Genomic DNA, 19,778 nt, shown 5'->3' with positions numbered 1-19,778 from the left:
GGTTCCTCTTTAATTTGTTGAAGTCTGTTCTTTCTCTTCCATATCCATTAGCCTACGATAATTTTTTGAGAAGCTGTAGATGAGAAAAGTTAGTGTTAAACAGCTGAAAATTATAGTATCAGGTGGAATTACTGTTCCTGATTGTAACAAAATGTGAAAATGTAGAGCTTGATATCTTTTTCTGTTTAGCCGGGGAAATGCAAAAACAAAATATTAAGGTTAATAAATTTTAGTTTTTTTATAGGTTATATTTTCGACGTAAATTTCGTGAATACATGAAGCACAAATTATCAGTAAAGGAGTAGGTATTCAAGAATATGGAGTACACAGTTAATCACAAAAAAAGAACTAGTTTTTTCTCCTATCATTATTCTTCAGGAAAAAGACCATAATTGCTTTTTGTATCAAATAAATATACTTTTCTTTCATGAAAAAAAAAAATCCTGTAAGGGTATTTTAAAGTCAAGAGATCCTGATGTCCTTGCTTGCAACTCATTGGTCAGGAAATTTTTTCATGTAACGTTATCTTTGACTATTATTATTAAGCAAGATATTTCCAAATTTATGAACTAAAACTACAGCCACACCTTGGTTAACAGGCTTAATCTGTTCCAGAAGGCTTTCCTGTAAACGATCTGTCCTTAAACTAAATTAATTTTTCCTGTAAGTAAGCCCCCCAAAAATGCAACCCCCCCTGGTCAAATTAGGACCTGGTGCAAAAGGTTAGATAGTTTAGGTTAGAATGTATCATTGTTTAAGTATGGTATTTATTTTTATTATATTTTCTTGAGCTTTGAATAAATTTTTATTGTTTGTTTACTGGAAATCCGTACACATAGGTTATTGTGTTATTGGGGAGAGGTGCAAAATCCAAAAACAAGTGGTTTGTGAACAAATAAAAAGACTTGAATCATTCGAAACAGCAATGAAACTATCAAGAAATTTGAAATAGTAACAAAACTATCAGAAAGTATTTATTGAGCAAAAATACTATTTTATGTACTTGGGAAATGTTACTAATTTTCATTCATATACGGTAGGACAGTACTGTATACAGTACTAGTATTCAACATTCAAAATATCCTCATGGACTCTGGGGTAATTATTTTTATTAATTAATTTAATACAGAAGTTTATGGTACAGTATTCAGGATGCAAATATCCAGGTGAAGGTAGTATTAATATTTATTTTGTGGGTTCAGACAACAGTACTAACAATTGTGTGTATTTTGTCTAACCGTCATCCTATTCAGTTTAAAGTTTTCCTTTATTTAAGGCAATAAATTGAAATATTAATTAGGAAGTCGAAGATGAAACATAAATGCATAGGTTCAAGGTAAGTGATGGAGACTTAAGAGCTAATTAGAATTAGGTATTTGGTAATGTATTGCAAAACATGATTGAAGATGGCATAAGTTAAATATAATTCAGGAGTTAAAACTATACTTTTATAATAAATGCAAATAGCATTACATATCACATTTAGAATGGGTTTCATGTACTTTTTCTCTCTTCTCAAATCAGAGCATATGGGATGAGGAGAGTTCGTGGCAGGTACAATTAATTTTTGATTCCCTGAAAATTTATTTTTCTTGTTGGTGTGAGATAATTTTCAGGTTTTATATGATTTGACAATGGTTGATCTTATGGTATTCCTATGGCTGTTGCGACTACCAGTTGGAAGATTTTTCGTTTGTTTTCTTTTATTGCATTGTAATGCCTAAATATACAAAGCTACTGACAGTTGTGTGGAATATGGATGGTTACTGGCTTGCATAGAGTGTAATTACATAGCTTTCAGACTTTTTTTTTATACTTAACAGAAATTTATGAATTTAATATAACAACTTACAAACCCAACAAAAGCAAGGAAATACATCAACAGTAACTTCATTATATACAATAGTACAGGAATGATTAACTAGAATTTTTGAACATTTTTCTAAGGAGAGAGAAAAGGGAAATAATCTCTAGCATTTTTTAGTTTTGGTCCAGATACTAGAATTAAATAAGAAGTAACCTGACCACCCAAATGCCAGTAACCATTCGAGGAGATACTGCAAATCCCAGATCCATCCATCACCTGATATTAATGGATTCATTTTCAGTAGGAGACTTGAGCCTGTCTCATGTATTGAGCTGTCTTCCATTTGTTGGTCTTATCTTTTGTCTTTGGTGAAAAGACAAGAAAGAAAGTATGGGCCAATTGCATCCTCTCATTAAAGTCAGTGAAGAGATTGGAGACTAGCTTAAGTCAGAGATTGGTCTTGAGGCTCATCCTGTGCCTCCATCCTTTGTATCTGTACCAGTAACCCAACTATCTTCCCTTTCCTTCCCAAGGCGCCTACCGCTTCGACCCAGTGTTAGGATTAGGTTCAGGTAACGCAGCTTTCTGACCAGTGCTTGTTACCACTTACAAATGTGTTGTCAGTCTTGCATGGCCTTTTCGGTTCCCTTAGTATGTCTTTATGAGTCAAGAATATATAAACAAATAGTTATTGATGTCATGTTAAATTTCTTGTATATATAAACATATACTGTACATAAACTTGTTTCCGTATCAGGGTATGCAGTGAAATGGCTCATATGGATTAAAACTTTACAGCTTCATACAGTAGTCATATCGTCTATAGAAACGTGCATGTTACTTTGATTTCATAGCACTTCCAGTCATAGATCCAATCCTCAAGGGTTATGCACTTCTTTCTTATTCTTTTATTCATTGCTTGTGACCATTAAGGCATTTTATTCATGTGTTGCATAAACACATTTATAATCTATGACATTGATTGGGAAATGCTTTAAATAAAAATAAATAGATCAGTATCTGATTGGCTTCAGTTGCCTTGTGCTTGTTATTATTCGGTCAAACTCATATGTGTTAACAGCATGGTCTTGGATAATTTTGAAATTAACATCTTGATTTGGAATAATTTTCTATGGTATTAAGCCATATTGTTAGATCATTGTTTCTCAGTTTTATAAAGGGTTTTGATAGATTGTAATTTTACTTTTTTTTTTAACCTGAGACTGAATATGACAGTTTATGACAGGAAGTATTAAAAAGGCAGGCAATCTAGAAATGTCACAGAATTTTATATAGAAAATGGGTTGCATTCTTTATATCTTCAGTTAACTTCTTAAAATATTTTTACATCCTGCCTTCAACTAAAGAAAGTATCAGGCATCCCTAGGTTACGAATATTTGCAGCTCTTTGTGACCATATGAAAGAGTTAACATCAGGATTTTCTTCAAAGAGTAGGAAAGGGAGAACTGAAGAGTGAAAAAAATGTTAGGCCACATATCACTACTATTTACAGTATTACATGAAGTCAGCATTTTTCTTTGAAAATAGCTATAGGGTATACATATAGTACTTTTCAAGTGAAATACTAATTAGTATGCATAGCAAGGCAACAAAACCCTTCTAGCTGTAAATAAAGTAGTTTTAAATAATGAAATTAACCCAGGCTAGAAGTATAGAGCTTGTTGTCAGTAAGCTACTCACATGAGAAATAAGGCTCTTACCTCTCTGGAACCCAGGCAGAAATGGTTTGTTTTTGTTTTGTGAAGACCACAAATGTGAGCTAAAGTAAATTTGAAGTGTTTGGTGTGAAACAAAAAGGGTAAACCATTTTCTTTGGTACAGTGATTTAATAAAGTTCATGTAATTTATGTTTATTTAGGCCATGGAGTCCAGTATGTTTGTTAAATCATGTAAGGGAGCTAAAATGAACTGATATTTATTAAGAAAGGAAATAGATATTGTAAAAGAAAAGCATGTACAGTACATAGTCACTGTCCATAATTGTGAGACATGAAAACTATTGAAAAGAACCTTAAATGCTTGGAAATCTTTTAAGTGTATGTATAGAATTTTGCTTGATGTTTTTAAAGAGACATAAAAAGAATTTGAGATTGTAAGAATAAACAAATTTACATTTAATAAGAATAAACATACATATCTTAAAATCAAAATATTATGCATGATATCTCTGCATGCCTTTTGATGGTGGCATGTTTGCCTGAAAAAGGATGCTATACAGTGTTACTAATTTCAGGAATGTTTTAAAATGTTAAAGAATATTAATTTTACAGCATATTTGACCATTTATGAGTTTAGCTGATAGCTGATGTATGCATTATTGTTTAACTACTCAGGTGGTGCATAGTTACTTGAAAAATGTTAGGATAATTATGAACTTGTCCCAGGATTAGGATAATTATGAACTTGTCCCAGGATTTATTTATGTTTGATAATAGCATGAGGCTATAGGGTAAAAGACCTTTAACAGACTTATTAATTCATCTGCCTGTTTTAGTGGGCAAGATGTAACTTTCAGTCTTTTGAAATGTAATTTATATGAAATGTAAAGAAATTCTTAGTATCTTATTATAGTTTATTTAATCTGTGAAGGAAAGAGAGTACTATAGGTTATATAGAAAAAAAAGCAAAAATTAGAACAGATTTTGCTACAGAAATACATTACTATTAGAAAATCTTTCGTAAACTACATTAGTATGACTTTCATTTGTTGGATAGTCATTTTGTTACCATATGTACTCCTGCTTCAAGCTGCTCCAGGTGGTAAGCACTCTCCCATTCTAGCAAAGAGGACCCTCTGGATGATGGTTCTGTTTTTGTGTTGTATATTTCCTGATCATCGTCCTGTAATTTCTTATTTTCCCAATGTTGAAAATTGTCATAAATCATCATGGGCTGATAGAAGTAAAAACCATATGAAAATAATCTTTTTGGATTATTATTGCCATGCCTTCTCGAGAACAATCTATTTTGAGGTTCCATCTCCTTTCATGGTTTTTTGGTCCTCTTGAGTTTGTTTAGAATTCTTAAACTGTAGGGGACACTGGAGATAGTTTTAAACTTTAGAGAAATTTTTCTTCATTTGCTGTCTAATCATGTATCATGTGATTCTTCCAATCCTTAAATGATAACCACAAAAGATAAACAATGACAGGCCAAATTTGTCAAGTAAAGAAACTTACTGGGAACTTGTAGATTGGATTTTTGGGCTGCATAAGTTCAAGGAATGAAATTAAATATTCATGGATAGAAATATATTGTTACTCAAGGAATGAAATTAAATATTCATGGATAGAAATATATTGTTACAAGTTAATTTGTAATGAATTCTGCTAGGTTAGGTTTCCTTGGGTATACAGCAGTGCTCCTTCAAAGCATATATTCACTGTTCATCATTGTCTGTCAGGCTTCCTGTGAGCTTATTTTTATACACTGTATTTGCCTCAGATGTATAATTTTAAAACTTGGCTTTTGAAAATAATATTTTGCAGAGTGCTGCATAGATAAAAAAAACTTACTCTTGTTACCATCATACGAATAGCTGGAAACATTATTATGCTGTACTATATTCTGCCATTAACCTCGTGAGAAAAGAATTCAGTATTTTTATAAATGTGAATTTATACAATACAGTATTAACTTTATTAAACTTTTCCCATACATGAATGAAATGAGCTGTATGGTAAAATTGTATGCCCATAAAATGTACTTTTGTAAAAGAATGTTTCTTAAATACTTGAATGCTCTTTTTATTTTTTGTTAATGTGTTATTTATTTATTATAAGTGTTTGAAATGTGTAGTTATGGCAGTTAATTGTCTTGTACTTATTGTAATAGTTATATGATTAAGTTGGTGATAATTATTTATGATTCAGGAAAAACTAAAGTTATACAATTCGTAAAAGTATTTTAAATAAATTACCTGATGTAATATAACTGTATATGTCCTATTCCTGAAGAGCATTCTAACTTAGTAACACTCACCTTTCCTTCATCTGCAGTACGAAACCCATCCGGTTTTCTTATAGCAGAGGAGATGGAGATAAATCCTCTGGGGAAAATAAAGAAAACAGTGTACCATTTACGTACCTTCCTCCAAACACTGTTCTACCAAACTCTCTACAAGAGTCCCGTGTAGATGATGATGATGAGGATGGTCCCATCTTGTACCGAGATGATGGTGAGGATGATGGTAAGTAACATTAGCATTATTATTATTATTTTTTTTTTTTTTTTGAAAAATTACTACCTGGTTTCTCATCTAATGTCAGTTGAACTCATATTTTATGTGTGTGTATGTATGTATGTATGTATGGTTGGTTGGTTTTTATTTGTCACAGTAATTAACTAATAGCTTTAGTTGTAATGAGAGAGAAAAATTAAGTATTTCATTTTTAAACTGATATAATTACACATGAATATGCTGTTCTTTTAAATATGTTTTCAGTACAAACCCATTGTTTGCATTCGTGGTTTTAAAGAAATTTTATACACTTCATTGTTGATTTAGAAGAAAGTTACTTGTTTTTAGATGGATAATGGTTAGGGCCGAGGCAGTAGGTGCTTTTTCTCCTTGGTTTCAACTCTGGAAGCCCAGCAGATGATCTTAATTGAAACCAGTAGGAGCTGCTATCTTTTAGTGTCTACCAAATAAATCCTCTATGGCTGCTGCCATGTAATTGAATAAGTGCAGTCTAGAAATGGGCTCCCAGTCCTTGGCAGAAATGCTTATTAAGAATCTCACAGTTTATAATATTAGGGATAAATTAAAATTAGGATATTGGAATATAAGAACCTCAATCTAATTGGAGAGATAGAACAGGCAAAATATAAATAAGAGATATGGATTGTACATCTTAGCTGTTTGTGAATCACTGTCCAAATGACTTGGAAACGAGACTAGGTAGGGATAATGTTTATATTTATTCAGGAAGAGTAAATGGCATTGGTAGAGTAGAGTAGGTATCACTGACTGACTGGAGAGCAGACAGTTTTTGAAAATGGAGATAAAGTGTGCAAGATTTGTGAAGATCATGAATGTGGGATATTGTAAGTGACAGGCTTGCGATACTATATAGAAGCAAAAATTGCCTAATATCTCCTTGAATTGTGGCAGTCTTAAGAAAAATTACAGTAATATACTAATGAGTTGTGTGACATATGATTCATTGATTAACTTGATAAAATTCTTTTAGGTAGGCAAGAAGATGAATTTTAATCCTTAGAACTGGTTGTCACAATGGAACCTTGTACCGGGGGCTGTTTAGAACAAGTGTTTTTGGTCATCTTTTAAGAAATATTGTAACTTGTTATTGTGTCTGATCAATGAAATCATATGATGAAAAGCTTTAGTAGTACTTGGGGATTGTGTTCAACCACTTCACATATTAACATGCTTTTTATGAACAGGATATTTACTCTTTTGCATTGGGTGGTCAATGGTACTTTGTTGTATGACAGAGAAACACACCTAAGTGCCCCTTGATATTCAAAGAACTATTATCCTTGATTAATTTCATTCTCAGTACAGATTTTTTCAAGTTCCATAATTAAGGAGAGTGAAATTATAGTTTGATTCATCATTATAATCTATATGAGTGGTTGTGTTTAGTATACAATATCACGTTCAGACATTTTTGTTTTGTATATTTGCTACTGTTTTTGGTGATTCAGGTTAATTTTGAAACAAAAGTTGTAATACACTGGATCAGAGTGCTAGCATGAAAACCTCCGTCTTTCTTACCATCCTTTATGTCATTTGTTCTTTATATGTAAATACTTGCATATATCTGGGAGGTTTCTTCTTGAAATAATAATTACTTTGCCATGCACAAGTTACTCGAAGCCTAATATCTGTATTATAATTGTTTTATCAATACTCCCCCCCCTTCCCCCTCTTGGAGAATTTAGAATTTACTGTGACTTCTTGTAACTACCCTTCCAGTTTTTGTCAGGGAAAGAAATATATTTTGACTATAATTCCCTGGAAGTCAGTGTAACTTTCACTTCAAGAATGTTGTATATGTCTATTACAGTAAAAAAAAGATACAGTATACTGTTTATTGTTTTGTTATGTGAATACCCTAGGACAGTACATTCACTGATATTCAACTTAAAATACTTCTATACAGATATATTATAAGATGAAAATTCAGAAGTTACAAAGTATTCAGCTCCCTGTAGCAGTAATATGTAAATTTTACCTTTAGATCACTTATTCCATGTATGGTCAGTCCACTAGCAGTTTTAAATTTACCTTGGGTATGCTTTTTCCACTCAGAAGATAATACTTTTTCTTTAGGTACATATGGTTGGAATTATTATATATTTTCCTCAGTTCGTTAGGCGACTGTTGATGGCATAATTTTTTTGTCTACTACTATAACATACACTGCAGTAAATGCTGAAGATTTCATTGAAAAGGTTTCTAGTCTAGTGTAAATATTTCCTGTTTGCAAATTGTACATTAACTTGTCCATCAAACAGATAAAGCTAACTAGATGTGTAAACACTTTAACATTTTCAGACTTCTTACTCAGTATGGTATCATCAGATCTGCATTCTTTAAAAAATATAGTGTACTTTTAATAACATCCATACGATGTTTGATTAGTTTGTATGTCCACAATTTTTTTTATGTGAATTACAGTAGGAATTACTTCCATGCCCCCTTAAATTTTCCCAAGAAAGTAAAGCTCATATATATTTTTGATGCAAGAGCAGATGCTGTAAATATTTTTTTAATTGCTCTATGAACATTAAGATTTCAGTGAAAAATATAGCATTCCCTATGTATACAAAATCAGTGTCCGTACATGAATTCATTTGTATGTGAACAAAAAAATTAAGCTAAAAAAGTGGCAATCCTTGATTTCACGTTTTGTACATGGATGCTGCCACATTAGATATATTTTTCTCCCAAGCTTGTTACTTTGCACAGCATGAACTGATAAGTGTACTGACCAGCCTTTTAATTGTTAATTATGCCCTTTTTATGAACTCTTAAAAAACTTCTTATTGGCTTAGACATTCTCAGTGTAATCTAGCTTCAAAAGTAATTTCATACACAGAAATGAGACATTTACATGCTTTTATAGTTCAGAGACATAGTAGAAGCTGACAACCACTGAGAGTGTTGCATTTGTAAGAATCTATCACATCTAGCAATCTAGGTTTAACCATGTAGTGTTATCGTTATCTTTGTGTGAGACATTAAATTTATTTGTTTGTTCCCATGTATTCCTACACTCATGACTTTGGTGGATTCACCTTCACATCTGGATTTATTATGGCAAGTATTTTTAAGGTCAAGTGTTTCCTATGTTTGTGAGTTGAATGTTGTATGTCGTAAGAAATGTTTGTTGACACACTGTATCTAGTTTGGTATAACTGTAATGACACTGTACTTGTAGCTTATTCATTATATTTTGAAGATTAAATACAACTGAAAATTGCTCCAGAAGAACATAAAAGCTTGTTGATTCCTGTTTAGTAGTAGGTTGACTTTTTTTTTTTATGTGATCTATGTACAATTTTATTTGAAATGTTGAAAACTTTAGCTATTTAAGTAGGCCATTTAAATCAGCAAAAAATTATTGGGATCGGTAGTGTCGTGCAAAAACTACATTGAAAGAATAACAAGACATGAAATTTAATGGCCAAGGTCAAAGAACATGGAATGGGCAGTATAAGTAGTTTTTAGTCAGAACTTTCTACAGATGAGAGATATTTGCTCAGTAGATTTAGAACTTTCAAAAGTGTAAAGTTAAGTTGTGGCTTACATGATAATAAGATTATATTTTGACAAGTGCTCATGGTTTTAGAATTCATGGAAGGTTACCTCTTTCAATAATATTATACAGTATTGCCAGGAGACTGGATGTAACTAGTTCCTAGTACTTTAGTGATGTACTTTGCTGGCATTTTTATGATAGATGTCACAAAGCAAAACCGCAGAAGACAATAATGTAATTGTGGTGTATTGCTAATTTTTAAAATTATTAAAATGACAACCTAAGCCTGAACATTCAGGTTGAAAGAGCCCTGGTCAGAAAATAGTGGATAAAATTTATACATCGAAGAGCTGACATAAACACTTTCATAAGCTCATAATGTTTATGGATTTATGGTTTATACCACTGCTACTGAATTATTACATTAATTTGTGATTCTAGAATAACCTTTCTATTCTCAGACATTTTGCAAGGCCTCAGAATTTGTATTAGATCTTGAAGCTCTCCCATTAGTGCCAGATGTTTTAGTACAAAGGAAGAGGAGTACTCGTTCATGCTTTTCAGTTGGAAATGGTGAACAGGCATACTCATTCTTGTCCTTTTTTATTGCAGATCGTCTAGCCACCAAAGTTGCAAGAAGAGACAGCTTAGCTCAAAAACTAGCATGCCGACCTAATAAGCAAGACCTTATAGACAGAAACATTATACCAATTCAGTCAGAAAATGATAGAAAAGAATTTAGAGAAGCAATTGGGGCCAAACTGACTAGGTAAGTAAAAAAAATTCTGCTGTATTATTGATAAAGGTACACTTTTAGGACTCTAGATTTATAGTCCTATAAAAAGTGGTGTGTTGTTTTTTGTCCTTGACATCACCACTTCGTTATGCATGATGTAACTTGCTAATGTATTTAATGAGATATTGTAATTAGGGTGAACCTGACCAACTAGCAATACCAGCTTGAAGCCAGAGTGTAACAGCAACATTAGAAGAATAACAGTATAATTTTGACTGATGTGAAGCTACACCTATGGGATGCAACTCTTGCACTACTACAGAGGTAGCTTCTCTTTTTAACATGTATTAGTATACAATACATCTTTGTACCGTAGTGAATCATACAGTGCAAACTCTCTATCACATAAGTTCTAAATTGCTAAAGATAACAGTTAACAAGACAATTCAAGGTAGCACTCAACATTTTTCATTTATAATCATTTGCCACCATTTCCCATTAGAGCCTGTTGACTTACTGAGACTATAAATATAAATGTAACCATCCCTACAGCTGTGGAACTTTCTTTTTGGATGATGAATGAAGTTTGAACATTTACCCCTCCATTTTATTCATAAATAACATTTATGTGCCAGAACATCGTAGTAATTATTTGCAAACAAATTAGACGATGGTCCACACTATGAGATACAAACAAATTGGTCCAAATCTCCCACTGATGTGGGATGTGCTGCAGTATGTTGGATAAGAGAACTAGTATAGTGCCTGTTTTATGTTTAGTTGCAAATGTTTCTCCTTTTAAAATAATTAAAAACTTGTAGCTTTCAGTGATTCTAGAAGTGTTTTAAACGCAGTTGAAGTTTTCCAAAAAATTCTCTTTCTTCAGCAACTCAGATAGTCCTATAAGTTACATGAAGCTTCAGAGATAATGAACTAAGCTGGTTTCATGCTCATGGAAGCATTGATGGAAATGATGACCCAGATAAAGCAGCCAAGTCTACAGCAATATGGCTAGGTCAGATGTAAAAATCCTCATAAATGATTGTAGCATCATTTCAAGTCCACTGTGTACTGTACACAATATTATATTAGAACATTTTTATTTGCTTAGTACTGTACATTACTGTTCCTGCAGGCTTACACCATTTTTCAGACATGCACAATTACATGTAAATATATTGTTATGTCTGTGCATATTAAAATTTTTAGCTTTTTGTTAGAATTTTGCAGTTGGGCCCTTTTACCCTAATCACTCTTTAAATGTCAAGTATTTCATAATTTCATAGTTCTGAGCCTGCCTCACAATTAGGCAATGCACATATTATGAACTCTCATAAGATTCGTAAGTTTTAGTTTTTTGAGAAAACTAGAATACTGTATTTAGCAACATCCTATTTACAGCTTAATTGTGTCGACCCAGTTGTCCAGATTCTGTAACCTAACCTTCTTCCAATATTCACCTTTCATTTGTGAATAAATGCTTTGGGTGAGATGTATAAGAGTCTTAGAGATGTGACTGTGGTCTCATTAAACTAAATAACATTAATATAGTGTAATCACTAAAAGGAAAATTAGTGTGACAGTGTATGAAGTTACCTTTGAAATCAGTGATACACGTATCTTACACCATATTCGTATTGTACAAAATTTTCCAACTCAGAGAGATAGAAAATTGATATTTCAAATCCCAAAAATCTTTTTTAAGACTGCTATGTACAGTGTTTGTTATGAATATGTAAATATCCATGATTGCTTGAGCATCATAAAGAACTTATGATCTGTAGAGAAAAATGAGGTCAAGAAACTTTTTGAAAATGCCTTCAGGAACAAAACAAAACAATAACATGAGTTTAAGAGGTTTTGCAATACCTTATTTGTCTCTGTAGCTCAAATTGATAACGTAATTTATTGACTGATTACACATTGACTTTAAAAAGAACAAGTAGTAATATATTTATTGAATACATACATGTAAACATTTGTATAACTTGACATTAATTTAAGTAGAACTTGTTATTATAAAGTTTTAATTTAGAAGTAGGAATCAAAGGAAACAATTTGTTGAAGAAAATTCACTTTTGAGTGCAAAAAGTATATAAAGTCAAACATTACAGCTGAATCTATATAAACGGGATTGGGTAAGAAAATATTTTCGTGCCATTTAATTCTTCATGTTTGAGTAATACTGTACAGATAAGTGGTGTGTGGCGTTGTAGTTTTTGAGCTGGCGAGCTGCCATGATTATATATGCATTCATTGGGTGGAAGGGTTGGGAAGAGCAGTATGAGGTGTGCCAGCAGACTTGGTGCTATTTTCATATACAGCGAGGATGTTATGGCATGGGCATACATTAACAAGATGTATCTGTCATTGGTAGCCATATGAAACTATTTTTCCACATGCAATTGCCATTACACTTTTTATGATTATGGTACCCTGTTTGTCAACTTTAGATTGCTGTAGTTCTAAACCTAATGCTGACATATTATTACTGTTTATCCCTATTACATAACTGCTCAAGACTAAAGTTTCTGTAATGAATGTTGTATCTTATTATGGCAGCATCTTGGAATGTTTGCTTGCTGGTAGTATAAGCCATTTCCTCCTCAGTTTTCTTCAAGGCTTAGTTCCTGAATCACTCTGGTCCCTGTTTAGAAACAAAGTATCAGGTCAAACAGGACCCAGTGACCACATGATAAAACATTTGGAAAAAAATTGGCTATTACAGTATAGCGCAAAAATAAAGAATAAGCTAATTACTTAGTTTATTACATCCTGAATGAGTCTTGAAAGTGAGAAAATATTAAGAATACAAAATTGGTGAATTAAAACGCTTTTTTATTTTTAATATTTTATTGCTTCCAAGACTTTTATTCAGTATGTAATAAACTAAGTAATTAGCTTATTCTTTGTTTTTGTGATACAGTATTTTCCAAATATTTTCCAAACATTTTATCATGTAGTCATTGGGTCCTGTTTGAGCTAATACTTTGTTTCTAAAGGGGGACCAGTGTGACTCAGGAGCTAAGGAAAATTAAGAAGGAAATGACTATACTACTAGCAAGCAAACCTTTCAAGAAGCTGTCATAATGAGATGCAGCATTCATTACAGAAATATTTAGTCTTCTACTTATTTTCTGGCTGTTTAGGAATACATATTCTAAAGATCAAACCATAGAGAATCAGGAATGCAGTAGTGTAATAAACAAATTAAATAACCTCTCAAACCTCATTATATATATCTTTAAAATGTTCTGATCTACTAAGGTAAAAAAATAAAATGGATAAGACTAGTTATACTGTAATGACTGCTGCATCTTATTCTGTTGCCAGAAGAGGTTTGCTAGTGACAGCTTTTTGTTTTTCCACAAGTCTTAATCTGAATCACAGTGTAACCATAGGATATCTGATCCCTTGCTCAACTCCCCTCTCTCTCTCTCTCTCTCTCTCTCTCTCTCTCTCTCTCTCTCTCAGCTTAATTCCTTTCCAATCCTGGCCTGTACACTCTTGCTAGTGCAGCTTTTTCTCCTTCTGCAGTCCTTGAACTCACACATTTGTACTTTTACCCATGTCCAGTTTCTCACATGTACGGGGCTACACTTTCATATAATTTTAAATAACTACAGATTTAGTTGCCTTTTGAGCCCCAAACAGCAGGTTATAGGGACACAAATTATCTGCCCCTCATCATTCAGGAACCAACCTAGGAGTGGTACTGTTATTTACAGTAGGCGTAAAAAATTGTGTTGTATTACTGTATACATTTTACCCTCACTGAGCTTGGTGGACAGGAAATTGTGTAATGTCAAACTGATTTGCTTTTCTAGAGCAGAGAAGTTTTTCATCAATTTTTAGGGGTCTCTCATAGAACGCTAATGAGACCACTAACTGTTTTTCTTGAAGCTGATCTTATTTCTCCTCCTGACCCAGTTTCAAAGCCTGATGGGAAAGAAGAAATTCTTCATTTAATTTTTTTTGGATCATTAAGGATTTAAGTGGGATTTCTTAGAATTACTTGACCAAATTCTAAGCCTGCCTTCAGTGCCATTATTTTATAGCTTCCTTGGTTTCTTACAATTAGGAACATATTTTACACCTTAAACGACTGAGATAACAGAAAATTTAATTACTTATGTTGTCAATTTATTTAGGAAGATGACTTTCTCTTGTGAAAGTGTACTGGTAACTTGGAGAATAACCAGAGATCAATTTCTATTGAAAGACTGTAAAAGGACAAATTTAGTTTTTGTATGTTCTCTCAGTCATTCTTTAAATAAAATAAGATATTTTTTATATTAGTTGATAGAATATATAGGTGGTATAAAACTGTAGTATTGACTTAAAGTACCGGTTTTTTATTGCTGTATTTTCATGTTCTCATGAATACCTTATATATTATATCTTTTTTTATATTTTATAAATGTATGTATCAAACTGGTAATATCTACTGAAGACTGCATAGCATTGACAGAATTTAAGGGATTCTAGAAAAGGCTGGTGTAAGTGCCAAGACCATCTTGACGATTCAGTTTATTTTTAGTTTTGAGGTGGAGGCGCAGAGAACATTTTTTTTTTTTTTTTTTTTGTTAAGAATATTAGGCTTTATGTAAAACTCTAAAATTTAGTAATTTTACACATAAATGTATTCTCAGTTTTTAGATTTTATTAGTTTTTTTTTTTACTTAGTTTGACATAGTTACTAATTTTTACTTTTTATATTTTAAGTTGAAACTTGGGATAAGAAAAGTATCATAACAAGTATATAAACTGTAATAATTGATAAGGTTTTGAATGTAATAGAAAAGGGCATAGTTATTTTTAGATCCTTTGTCACACACAATATGAAGAGGTCACGTGAATAGTTGGTGATAGTGGATGACGGAGAATTCCGAAACGTGAGCGCGTCAAAACTATTTGGCTGCTGTGGCCAGGAAATGCTTCGTTGTTTCTTTATATACTTTATGAAATTCCATTACTATGGTATCATGTATTAAAATAGCCAAAATAAGTTCAGGAATTGAAAATAACAGGACAGAAAATTTTGTGTTTACATTTTGTTGCATCTGTAATTGATATGTACCTCATTCATTTTCATTAGTAGAAATCTGTTAAGTACTTCTTTTATCTATTTAAGTAATCCTTCTTGGAATGTTCTTTGTTGTCGGGTGAACTTTCCTTCTCAAATGTTCTTTAGAGCTTTGCCCTAAACACATAGAAATAGTTGTCACTTTGCCAAGTTTCTCGGGCATCAGAGGGCTGCCACAGCTTGGTCCTTAATCTTGGTGCTGCTATTATATTTAGTGCTGTACTGTATTTTGTCTGCAGTTAATTGATTTTGGCGCAGTAACTAAGCACAAGCATTTTGAAGTACTGTAATTTTTTTTTATGTTAATGATAAGAGTCCAAGCATTTTGCAGACTAAGCAAAGAAAGTGTCTGTAAAACATATATATGCAGTACATGAAATTGAGACACAGTACAATATTTAGGAATTTTAGTTTTTCACAGTGTGTGTAATTACTTCATGAAGGTATTTCATGAATTAATATTACTGTAATTGGATTGTAGTATCGTGTATAGAAAGTTTTTAACTCAAGTTTACTGTAACAAGTGAAATTTGTTTGTTGAGAGAGAGAGAGAGAGAGAGAGAGAGAGAGAGAGAGAGAGAGAGAGAGAGAGAGAGAGAGAGAGAGAGAGAGAGAGAGAGAGAGAGAGAGAGAGAGAGAGAGAGAGAGAGAGAGAGAGAGAGAGAGAGAGAGAGAGAGAGAGAGAGAGAGAGAGAGACTTGGCTTTTCTTGGCACAGATACATTTGGTAATGACTTGGGTAGGGTAAGAGAGGAGGGTATGAGCCAATGAGGTGGCAGTCCTTCACAACCCAGCAGAGAGTTGGCATAACTAAAGTCAGCTTTTGAGAGCGAGATAAGTGTGCTAGAAAACGAGATTGTCCTACAATAAGATTGGTGTTTTTGTGAGCTTGAAGGAACTTTGTTCTTGATATTTAAATATTCAAATAAGTCATGTAAGCTTTCATGTAATTGTTTTCCCTGAATGTTCTAAAAGTGAAATGAAAAGCATATATGACAGTTTGTGAGCAGGCATGGGTTATTTTGCCTTGACACATGTGTGGAGGTCAGACTGTAATGGTTGATTTTGGACAAGTACTGTGATAAAAAACAGTGCATTTCAGTTGCATTTAACATATCAGTATACTTCCTTGGTCTCAGTTCACTGTGATATTTATATACCCATATCAAAGAAAAAAAAGTGATATAAAAATGGTAGCCAAAAATTACTGTGTCCTTCCGCGTGAGGATGGCCTCATGGTATATGCTATGCGAGAAGATGATTGGCTAAAAGAGCGCAGGAGAAGGTCTTGGATCAAAGCTATAACATCAATATTTTTAGCTAGGTAATGGAAAAATTATTATTTGTGTTCATCAGCAGTGAATCAATAAAATGAATTGGATATGTTAAGGGTGAGCCATTTTAATTGTAAAAGAATGAAGAAAAATTTTTTTTTTTTAATTGGAAAATACTTCACCAAAGAAGACATTTATTAAATGCAAAATTTTATATTAATTTTCCAGACGGTTGAGTTTACGGCCGTCAGCAGAGGAATTAGAAGAAAGGAATATATTAAAAAGTAAGTTTGAATTTCATTGTTGAGTATCAAAGTTCCAAGCCTGTGGTTTTTTTTTTACTTATGGAATTAATTTACAAATAATATTTTTAATTTCTGTGCATTGATTGTAAGGAAGTGAATTGACTATGAACGTCTTGTTGATAAAATAATATTTTGTAAAACTAAAATTGAGTAACTGTTATAAATTTGAATGTATTAACTTATTATTAACAAGTGATTCTAATGGATTACTTTTTAAAAGGAACAACACCGGAAGAAGCTCGCAAACAGAAGGAAGAAAAAAGAAAAACGCTTTTACGAAAATTGTCATTTAGACCTACTCTAGAAGAACTCAAGGAACGAAAAGTAAGTACTGTATTGTATTTCTTTTTCACATGCTTGTGATGTTACTGTCTTTCTCAGTAAAGTATTGTCTTGGATAAAGAGGTTGGTAATGTGTGTAATGCATCCACGAAGGGTGTTTCTTGCTTGCTGTGTTTACACATTCCACTCAGTTTACAGAGAAAACATGATGATGCTTTTGTAATGAAAAGACAGTTTTATTTTTAGGTCAGTAGTAGTGCGTGTTCATTTTTTTTTTTGGCTGTGACCCCCATCAATTCATCTTGCCACCTGCTAAGTTTTCATGTGGATATCGTAACTATTGTAACTTCAAGGACAAGTTTGATTTACGCAATTAAATACCATTCATAGTGAGAGTTTAGTGAAATAATGTAGACTTTTATATGAAGAAATATGAATGAGAAGTGAAAATATTAATTATTCTTTATATGTTTTTGCACTTTAAATTAAAATGAGATTGAACAAGAGAAACCTTGGAGCCTATATGATGGAGGAGACTTGGGGGACACTATTGATTGTGTTATTCCCAAAACACTATCTATGTATTACAACCAAAAAGGCATTGGCTCAAATCCTTGCCATGATAGCTGCATGTATCATAGTTCCCTTAAGTGTAACTTATTCACAAGTAGGTAAAGTGATTTGATATTATGGGGTATATTGTTCCTTAATACTGTATTTAGTTTTTAAATTAGATTAAAAAGTCCATGTGACTTAATGAAAATTCTATACTAAATTACTACATGTTACAAACTTAGCATTTGGTTGTCAGTGGTTGATATGGGTTGATTTTGATATTAAGTAAAGAAGCTGAATTAGCCAGTGTCTCTTGATGGGTGAATGGATAACCCATTCTTTCTGTAAATCAAACCCAAAAAAGGTGAAGGTTTAAATCCTGGTTAGGGTTGTTACATTTCTCGTATTTTAACTCCTACTCCTTTTGTGTGAAGTTTTTTAAAATTATATATATATATATCTGTTTATATATAAATTTATTTTTATAAATCTAAGAAAAATGGAAGGAATGAGGATGGAGTAAGTATGAAGGGATGAAATATTGGAAGGGGAAAGGATTAATGAGTTTGGACCTTTCAATAATTCAAGTTGAAGACTACAAAAGGCAAAGCAAGCAATGGGCTGGTTGGATAAGATTTGGAAATGATACAGGTCAAAATTGCATGTCAAAGTATGATTATATGCAAGTCCAGTACAATACAGACAAGAAACTAATGTAAAAGGTTTTAATTGATTTAAGAATAAATCTTTTAAGAACGAGAAGTCAGATGGCAGGATAGTTAGAAATAATACCACATGGGAAATTATGGATGTTAGACACTAGTGGTAGATTTTCATAGAGACCCTTTGCATGATGTGGCATTGTTGATGATCTTATTAAATTTAATAAAATTATAGCACAAAATTAAACTAATAACAAAGTTGACTTGTACTAAGAGAAAGAATTTTTAGTTATAGTACAGTACACTTCCAAATCTGAATTACATTGTTTTTATGGCCATAATACACTTAATAAGATTATCTTCATATGGCAAAGCAATGTAAAGGATACCAAAATCAATGATATCCAACAAAAAATTACCAGGTTCTTCAGGATTCTCAGTACACATATCGGTAGATTTATAAGTTTTTCATATTTTTCATGATTCAGCTATGATTAGATTCATAATTAAATTTCCTCAAGTTTATTAGAACTAAATTAAGATTATTGACTACATCTAAGATTAAATTAAGATTATTGACTACCTTATTTATGCAATTGATAGTTGTTGGTAATTATTATCATTATTTATTATATTGTGTAGCCAGAAATATTAGTTTCATCATTAATTAGAATACAAAGCAAAGAGAAGTGAATAATAAGTGCTAAGTACGTGGTCAGCTTCAGGATCACCGCCAGCATCTTGGGGGATATGATAAAGAAATTAATGAAGGTTATGCTTTTCTTGAAAAAGTCAGGAAAGCAGAAATTCCTCTTTGTAATTCACAGATTTGTCACTGATAGCTGAAAATGAATGTAATATTCAAAAGCATGTACTGTATTACAGGTTTGTAATAAACTGTAAATGATAAATGTTAAACTTGATCACTTTTGCTCTATCTTTGTCGGCTACCTCTATTTCCTTGGGGCCAGTAGGGATAAATGCAGTCCCTAATTTTCATTAGGTGTAACATATTTTCCTTTTTTAATTTCTTAGCATAAGTTAAAGCTAAAATATAAAAGATTTCACTTTTAGGTTTTTTAAACTAAAAGAAAAGGTTGGATAGCAACAGAAAATCTTTCAACTGTTATAGATTGTCTGTCTTCTGGCAAGGTTTGGCCTTGGACCCAGAGCTAACGGAGGCGATGCTCTAGCCAGACGTATAGCAGAGGATAAAAATAAATTAGCACTGGGGAGATTGGTTTTTTCAACTGTAATGTGATTGGTGTTTTTTAAGATTTTAACCAGGAACTTGTTTGGAGAAGAAACGTATTTTCCCAA

The 19,778-nt window shown here is 32.3% G+C and overlaps 1 protein-coding gene across 29 annotated transcripts in view; it reads left to right on the top strand.

Moving 5' to 3' along the window:
- The window catches only part of LOC136845935 (phosphatase and actin regulator 3-like), an 873,386-nt gene that overhangs the window by 841,614 nt on the left and 11,994 nt on the right, over positions 1 to 19,778 (top strand). For 13 of the 29 annotated variants that reach the window (XM_067116448.1, XM_067116449.1, XM_067116447.1 and 10 more), the window contains 5 exons: positions 2,341 to 2,379; positions 5,828 to 6,018; positions 10,172 to 10,328; positions 16,883 to 16,938; positions 17,180 to 17,283. In XM_067116448.1, the coding sequence (XP_066972549.1) occupies positions 2,341 to 2,379; positions 5,828 to 6,018; positions 10,172 to 10,328; positions 16,883 to 16,938; positions 17,180 to 17,283 (547 nt within the window). The remainder of the gene's footprint in view (positions 1 to 2,340; positions 2,380 to 5,827; positions 6,019 to 10,171; positions 10,329 to 16,882; positions 16,939 to 17,179; positions 17,284 to 19,778) is intronic. The other 16 variants (XM_067116452.1, XM_067116439.1, XM_067116446.1 and 13 more) reach the window with 3 other exon arrangements.

This window comes from Macrobrachium rosenbergii, chromosome 14 (assembly GCF_040412425.1).
Source record: "Macrobrachium rosenbergii isolate ZJJX-2024 chromosome 14, ASM4041242v1, whole genome shotgun sequence".
NCBI lineage: Eukaryota > Metazoa > Arthropoda > Malacostraca > Decapoda > Palaemonidae > Macrobrachium > Macrobrachium rosenbergii.
The sequence above is the reverse complement of the archived record's forward strand: the minus strand, read 5'-3'. Positions and strand labels throughout refer to the sequence as shown.